The 8,847-nt window shown below is 35.2% G+C and overlaps 1 protein-coding gene across 1 annotated transcript in view; it reads left to right on the top strand.

Moving 5' to 3' along the window:
• The window catches only part of OTOGL (otogelin like), a 205,653-nt gene that overhangs the window by 124,797 nt on the left and 72,009 nt on the right, over positions 1 to 8,847 (top strand). The window contains exons 29-31 of the mRNA XM_069094774.1: positions 742 to 858; positions 1,236 to 1,389; positions 2,400 to 2,426. Coding sequence (XP_068950875.1) covers positions 742 to 858; positions 1,236 to 1,389; positions 2,400 to 2,426 — 298 coding nt within the window. The remainder of the gene's footprint in view (positions 1 to 741; positions 859 to 1,235; positions 1,390 to 2,399; positions 2,427 to 8,847) is intronic.

Genomic DNA, 8,847 nt, shown 5'->3' with positions numbered 1-8,847 from the left:
CTTGAAGCGGTCGGGGTGGGGGGGGGGGGGGGAAGGGAAAAGAGGAATCCAAGGAAGGAGAGAGTGTTCATGAGGAGGGTGTGATGAATAGTGTCAAAAAGTCTAAAGGGTTAAGTAGAAATATGTAATGAGAAAAGGCAGTTGGATTTAGAAGTAGAAATAGATTGCTAAGGTTCTTTCCTCTTTGAGATCCTATGATTTTATATCACAAATACATGCAAAGCACACCAAAGTGTTCACAGATACATGAAAAACACACAATTGTTTTAGGTGAAGCATATTTAGCATCAAGAGAATATACTAAATATAGTGTTTGAATATAGGATAGAGAGATGTCTTGGAGACCATGGTTTTGGGCCCCAGAATCATCATGCTACATTTTGGTTGGCTTTCCCCATAAGACTGCCTTGGAATATCCTCATTTTTCCAAATAAAATAATAGACAACACCTTCCAATTCTTTTTTTCTCCTCAAAACTCCAGAAATTGATTAGTTGGTACTTATAATTTTATGATTTCCAATCCTTAGCAACTGTGCACGGCACATAGTTTGTGCTCAATACATGTGTATTGATTGGTTGATTTCCTAATTCTAAATTATTTACAAACTATTATATATTTTTATACATATATAACACCTTTATTCTTCATTATAATTATATGTTGCTAAACAAGTACCTTTCTATTGTACTATTCTCAACACATTTACAAACAATCTGCTTCTTTTTCTCTTTTCCAACAGTGTGAAACCCCGAATGAGACTGTCAGACCCTGTGAGGCATATCAAAATAAGTTTCCTTATGCCAAGAAAGAATGCTCTATTTTGTACAGTGATATTTTTGCCCCCTGCCGAAATGTGGTAAAGGAATATTTTATTAAATTCCAGAATTTCTGAATCTCTGACAGTAATATGATTAGGACAAATATTTTATCGATTAAATGGTGCCATTGGAATTTCCAGTCTCCCCTGTCTTACTTCCACCTTCTCCTCCATTATTAGTTCTCCGAGTTGTTTTTTGAAGTCTTTGGTTGGTTTTTTGTTCTAGAATTCTAAGATCAGCATCATCCTCTAGGTGGCAGTGTTAAGCTACTAATAAATCTTTATAAAGCGTGGATTTAGATTTTCTTTAAAAATGTAGCCCATTACTCAGTGTTCAAAACTATTAAGTACATCCCTGGCAATATTTGACATTAAACTAATTTTAAAAAATAATTGTAATTCTCTTCTCTGTACAGATTGACGTGACTTCCTTTGTCAAAAACTGCCATACAGACACTTGCAACTGTAACCTGGGTGGGGACTGTGAGTGCCTTTGTTCAAGCATAGCTGCTTATGCTTACAAGTGTTGTCAGGAGGGGGTCTCAGTTCACTGGAGAGGTCCTATTTGTGGTGAGTCCTCGGCTGAGAATGCATATCAAAGAGGAACATGGTTGATGAGAAACAGCTTCACAAACTTATAATTAAAATTCTAATTAATCACATAATTATGATAATATAATTATATTAGATAATAATGTCTAATTATAAAATTAATATAATATAACATAATGTCCCTTAATTAAGACAACCCAATCTTTTCATTCCACTTATGAGGTAAAGGATTTGAAAGGCGTAAAAAAGATTTACCCACATGTGACTTGTAGAATTTTCTTTCTGTTTATATCTGGCTGTCACCATGTTTAACATCAATTACTTATATATTAAAAAAAAAAACCTTCACGGATGTGATTTATGATCCCAGTCTTCTTGCCACTTATGAAGTTTTGCTTTTCTTGCTGGAAGAAGGTTGTTTTTCAAGCCTCAGCCTGAGTTCGTTGTCAGACTAGAAGCTTTTTACTTATTATTCTGCTTGTGTAGGAGGTAAGTCAGTTGAAGCAGACTTAATGATTTTGAGTTTTAGGTTGGCATTTTAAAATAGGGAACACATGGTTTTCCACCTCTTAATGAACTCTGAAGGAAATCTTGCAATTAATTAAGATGTACTATAGTCAGAGAATCTTGGTGGATCAAAGTGAATTGCCAATTTATAGCAGCTGACATTAATGTAGAACTTTTAAGTTTTTACAAAAGGCTTTACCTGAATTATCTCCTTTGATCCTCACTACAACCTACTAAAGTAGGTGCTACGGCTTTTATTAACTTCATTCTGCATATTAGGCAACTGAGGCTCAGACAGCTTACAAGGCTTGCTCATGCTGCTCATGTCATAGGTGGTATTTTCCTGATTCCATGTCAAGCATGCAATCTGCTATCTCATGTTATCTCTCAATTGTGATCTGACTTCCTGCTCTTTCTACATTGTTACTGACAAATATAAGTTTTATTTTGCTTGTGATTGAAATAACCAACTGGTTGTATTTCCTATAGCTTAAGATTCATACTTTCTTTCTTTTTTTTAGCGCTTGATTGTGAATCCTACAACCAAGGTATGTGACTTCCCCCCCCCCCATAAAGTACAACATTGTATTTCAGTAAACACATTCTCATGTGACAATCCTATGAATAATTTGTATTAGGAGCAAAGAACTATTTATCTTGTGTGGTTTAACTCAACAAGAGCTTTTAATTACTAAAATCAATCCACTTCTTCAATTCCTGGATCATTGAATTTAGAGTTGGAAGGAGTCTTAAGAAATCACCTCATTTCCTCATTTTACAAGTGAGGAAATTAAGATTTAGAGAAAGGAAATTACTTGCTTAAGATCACACATATTTCTCTTTCCCTGTGATTTCTCCTCCTCATACGAATTTGAGTTCTAATGGTGGAGATGGTAAAAATATTTGTTCTTTGAATATAGAAATATATAAGTTAAAGAATTCCTTTTAACAATGTAGTAGGAACTGGAAACACTATATTAAAAGTCTGTTTTTTGCGATTAATGTCTTTTGTTTTACAATCTTAAAAGATAAACTTTTCATACATTTTTATTCAGTGTATAATATGTGCAATGGAATATTAACATATTGTGGTTGGTTGGTTGGTGGTTGTTGTCCTTCATTCTCCTAGAAGACTAAAATGACATCAAGCAAGTTGGAGTCAAGGTACAGTGTATACAGCTGTTGCTAATCAGACCAATATAAGCTCAGAAGAGTCTACCACAGGTCGGGCAAAAATAGTACACATGAACATTTGGAGTGTAGATGTCTCTAAATTTGCACATCTCGTGTTTCTTTTGAGCTACTACAATTCTGCTTTGTTCATAGAACACAGCACCTTCTTTGATGTGGACACTCCATGCTGGGTGGTTCTGTGCCAGTGTGTCCCATGTCACACAGTTCCAAAATTCTTTAGGGAGACTTTGAGATTGTGGTATGAAAGGTAACAGAATATAAAGCATTTAATCTGGACTCTTATTTCATATGTGAGCAGAAATACTCATTTAAAGGTAGAGAGCTGGAACCATGAGTTTGAGTTTTTTATATTTTAATTTTCATGCTTATTTTTATATTATTTTATATGTAGCTACATAATTGTGTATATATATGCATATTTTATTTATATATGTATATATATATTTCACAAAGACAAAAGGAAAAGAAATTAAGTTGATCAGTTCTACTCTGTTAACATTATGTTCTCTGTTCTAATTAGTGGACTCTTTTCTTTCCTTTTCCTGCTTTTTTTTCCATTTTAAAACTTTTGTTATGTTATTACATTTGTGTATAGAGATCCTGATAAGAAAACTCTACCAATGCAGATCAGCAACTGAAATCTGAAAGAGTTGTTTGGAGGCACTGAGAGGTTAAGTCACTTGCCTAAGGTCACATGGCTAGTGTGTGTCAAAGGCAAAACTAGAAGTTTTCCTGGCTCCAAGGTTGGCTTTCTAGCTGCTTTGCTAGGCCAACTCTCTTTGCCTTAATTCTACTTCAAAAAATTTCATCTGGGCTCTGTTCATTCTTACAGTATTCTTATAGGTCCTTGACACTCTTTTATTTGTCCTTGGTATATGTAAATTCTTTTAAAACTCCCTTAGAGAACTCCCAATTCAGTCACATTGATCTCCTTAGATGAATTTCCTTCTTAAAATTTTTCTTTGCCATGTATTTGTATTATAAAACTTTTCATTTGTACCTCTTGCATTCCTGAAATTTCCAAATTCTTTTATATACAACAGAATCACTCCTTGACTTACATATATACATACATAATTCTTTAATATACTTATTCACTTTTAAAGATACATTTTATTTTGCTGAAATTGTCAATATCTTTTGTTTTTATTCAATAGTAATTTCTGAACATTTCTATCTCTCCTTCATTCTCAAGTGATCCTTATCTTGTCTAACAATTATAACTACTCCAAAGCTTAGGGAGATGGATTGTTGTGCTCTCATCTTCTTTATTAAGGTTAACTCCCAGCTCCAGACCCTGGCACACAAGATCCTAGTGGAGTCTGATCTCTAATTAGGCAGACCAGACTAGACTAGACTCCTTTTCTTTCAGGGAAAATTACCTAAAGCTTAGGTTTGGCTCACATCTAGGATGTCTCTAAAAGTGTAAAGTAGAAAGGTATTCAACATATAGTATGAATCAAGTATGGGTCAGTTATTTATTCACCCTACACAAAAGAAGTAGTGCAAACTAAAGGCTCTCATAAATAAATGCACATTGACAGAAAATTTAACAAGCAGCAATAGCATAATCACTGTTACACTTTTTGTGGTTGATATTTAAAACACTGAAACATAATGCAGCATGGGGGACTGGTGAATGGGCATATTAACATATTTCAAATTTACATATAATCTTGGCTCTGAACTTTCCAATGAAGTCCTTTTAGGTCCTGTCTTATGGTAAGCCAGGCCAAGGTTAAGCTTCTTCCCCATTTGGTAGTCATCCTTTCAGAAATTTCCTCTTCTGAAAATAAAACTCTAACTAGGGAGCCCAAGATTTCCAACATCTCAAATTCACAAAGATGTCCCCATACAGGATATGACCATTCCAGGATCACTATACAGTTCTTACCTGTCTTGAAGACATTTCCTTCTTGAAGGAAGGAAATAGAATGTGGAAAAGACAGCTAAGGACCCTGAGACTCATGCCCGGATCACCTAATTAAATCCTGTTCATCTATCCTATTCTAGATTCCTTATGAGAAGGTTCATAATTTCTTCCATTTGCACAAGCCTTCTCACTACATTCCCCTAAGGATAAGTTCTAACAATCCTGATATCATTTGTAGATAGGAAGAAAAGAGAGAGGCCAAGGGCAAATCATTTTCTTTTAAATATCTACTGGGTCAGTGGCTCTTCCTGCTGAATAGCTATTAACCTTCCCATCTCAAAGTGTCCAAGTTCTTCAACCCCGAGTTATTTTTCTGGTAGCAGCTATAGTTCAGACTCAGTACTCCATAAGCTATATTCCAAATCTAGCCCCCAGTACATTTGTAATGAAAATTTTTTAAAAAAGAAAATGAAAAAAGTTGTTCAGCAACACCAAACAGATATATCAACTATGTCTGGTAGTATGTGTGATTTTATACATCCTGAAAACCCCCACCTCTTCAATGAAGGGAGGAAAATTCATTTTCTCAGCTTTTGTCTGGAGCTAACCTTAGTTATTATGATAACATGTTATCTAGTTTTATTTTATTGTCCCTTCTATTAACATTGTTATGTGTTTATATATATATGTATGTAAATGTATATGCATATATATGAAAATGTGTAAAAATATTTTCCTGGTTCTGCTCAGTTCATTCTATGTCAGCTCATGTAAGTCTTGTCATGCTTCTTTGAATTTTTCATATTAACCATTTCTATAACTCAATAGTTTTCCATTATATCTGAATACAACATTATGTTTGGCTATTCTCCAATCAATGGGTACCTACTTTATTTTCACTTCTTTGAATAGGCCTTGAATATTGAATCTCTACCTCCTTCTACAGAATCATTCCTTAGTTTCTTTTGCATTCTACTCCTCTATCTTTGAGTTCATTGGGGGTATTTTCTGTTTTGAGTGCATTTTATATCAGGTACTTTAGAGGGAGTGATTCCTTTTTCATTTATCATACTATGTAGTTAGCACAAAATACCCCAAAATTTGTATGACAGAGAACTAGCCTTGATGTCTACACAGAAGCTTATATACAGATTGAAGTTTGTTTGAAGTCTGTATACAAATTGAAATTGGTTTATTCTCTGAAAATGAAAAAAAAATAACAATAATAATAGATGTCCAGGGAGTTGAGAAAACGTGCTATAAGATTGGAAAGAAAAGAAGGAGACAATGGTAATATTCATGGATAGGAATGAACATGAGGAATTAGAGAGTAACTAGAATGCTAATGTCTAGTAGAAATAATCAGGTAATGAGGTGATTATGGTGGCGGTGGGAGCAAATCTTCTATCCACAGACCTAGTCTGGTTCTCAGGGCGTGGTGACTGATTCTGAGGAGGAGTCTTTTTAGGGGGCATGACATGGAGTGAATTCTGTCCTTTTAGGGGAATTAAGTTGGGGCCATAGTAAATTATAAATGTGACAAGGAAGGCTAAGGAAAATTCAGTGGGAATTAGGAGGTTCCCTCATGATGAACTTCAGGGGAACATTACTCAATAGGAAAACAGGTGCCTATTTGACACACAAAAAATTGTAGTCACACTTGACCTAAGGAAACAGATTCTAGTGTTCCTAGTTTCCAGTCTCTATAGAGGAAAGATCATTGGATTGGAAGCCTAAGTATGAATTCTAGTTCTGTCAGTTGCTTCAGATATTTAATTCTCTGGTCCTCAGTTTCTTGATCTGTCAAATGTGAGTGTTGGACAACATCACAGACATAAAACTCAGAGCTCCAAAATTCTTAATGGGCCCAAACCAGATTAAAATGTAACTGGGAAATATTTAACAAAACAAATAAAAATACATAGGTATGTTTACTATACAACATACTCTTGATTTGTGGCTTTCTAAGTCTATATGCAGCCTGCAGGGATCCCTTTCTATTTGAATTTGATGTTACTGTACTATATGTCCTCTAAAGACAGAATTTTAAGCCTGTGATTAATCCTCTGTAGGTCATACAATGGCTTAAAATCTTTCCTGTTTGCTATTATGCCAGGTGTTATCAAACTGATAAAGAGAATAACATTTATTCTGAGGAAAAATTTAAGATGTATGGAAGACCTTAGAGGGCTTACTGCCACAAAATTTGGCAATCCCTGGCAAAGGAAAGAACAAGAGACCACATCTGTATGTGTTCTTTTGTGGTGTTTGCTAAAATTGAAAGTGGAATTTTTTACTTGTGTGTACTTTCTGTACTTTCAGACTCCTTTTATTTGATTAGACATTCTTATTACTGTTTTTAAACTTTTTACTTTAGTGAATGGTTGCCTAAATAGACAGCTAAATTACCATCCTCCCTGAAGAAAATTAATGATAGGGTCAGTGCTCTTACTCCCTGTCACTAGTGAAATTGCATGAAAATAAATAGTGAAACAGGCCATTAATTCATTGTGGATTGTATTTAATTCAGAAACCTTAGCTTTTTATACAAATGGATTTCTCAGTCAGTAATTATCTCTTCAGGTTGCTATAGTAAGAAGTTTATGCAGTAGAGTTTGGGAGGAATATTGTTTTATTATGTGTTTCAACTTTATCTTGATATTCTTTTGGATGACCTCATTGGATTTGGGAGGGAGGACCCTGAAGGTTGAATGTGGATCTTGGTCTCAGAACACAACATATAATCCAGTAGAATGGTAACAGTGAGTGTATCAGGGAGCAGATTTGCTCCTGCTGTCCATCTTAGGCTGCTAAATTGTATGGCAAGCACTATGTATATGTAATTCTTTGCTTACCACTTTTGCCATTAATAAACAATAACAATGACATAAGAGGCAGCATGGGAAGGTAGATAATGAGCTGGCTTTGAAACCAGGAAGCTGGACTTAAGTCCTGTCTCTGATACATACTGGCTATGTAACTACCCTAATTCTGAGGCACTCAAGTTGACACAGACATACACACACAGTTATGAATATATCATGCACATATACATCTGTATATACATACATGTGCATGTATATAAATTTTGTCATGCAGACACACAGAGACACACGATACATGATATATATGCATGTTCATCTCTTTGTGGGTATACATTTACATAGACATATGTGTACTGGACCTTTGATGTCATTGTTATAGGGAATCCTCAGATGCAAAAAGATCAGAATCATCTTCTCTTAGACATTGTTTAGGATGGAGAAAGGTTAATTGACTTGCCCAGTACATGTCAGAGTTGGGACTTGAACTCTGGCCTTCCTGACTTTGAGGCCAGCTCTCTCTCTCTCTCTCACACTGTGCCACACCTCATATAAACACATAGGTAGGTAATTTACAGAGTCAGCATGGTGTGGCTGATCAAGAGCCAACCTTGGAGCCAGGAAGACAAATTTTGTCTTACTCTGGGTGACTTCTTGGTGGCCCAGGAAACTATCTAAGAAACTTACAGATAAATCATTGATCTGCAACAGTGGTGGGTGTTCCACTCTGGGATTTCTCTACATAGATGAAACCATAGGTTCAGATGAAACTGACAAGACACATTTATAGATACACGATTTAGTTATTTAATTCAACTTGCCTTGTTTTAAATGCATAGACTAGATTGAAATAGGTTCCACCTGTTTCACGCCCTACCTGGTTAGCTTATTTTCCTCCTAGTTCCAGAGGAGATTCTTGTCCTTTCTTTACTCCAAGTGTATTCCATTAGAATTAATATTCTTCTTCAGCATTATATTCCTTCTGTACTGGATCAGGTAGGTCTTGTTGTGGGCTATGACCAAGAGCCCTTTTTGAAACAGGCTGAAGCCTCATGGACTGACTTGTGAGAAAAGATTTTG

This window comes from Petaurus breviceps, unplaced genomic scaffold (assembly GCF_028583685.1).
Source record: "Petaurus breviceps papuanus isolate PSGF00001 unplaced genomic scaffold, PetGlider_PUasm1.0 221, whole genome shotgun sequence".
NCBI classification, from domain to species: domain Eukaryota; kingdom Metazoa; phylum Chordata; class Mammalia; order Diprotodontia; family Petauridae; genus Petaurus; species Petaurus breviceps.
This window is presented reverse-complemented; position numbering and strand designations above follow the sequence as displayed.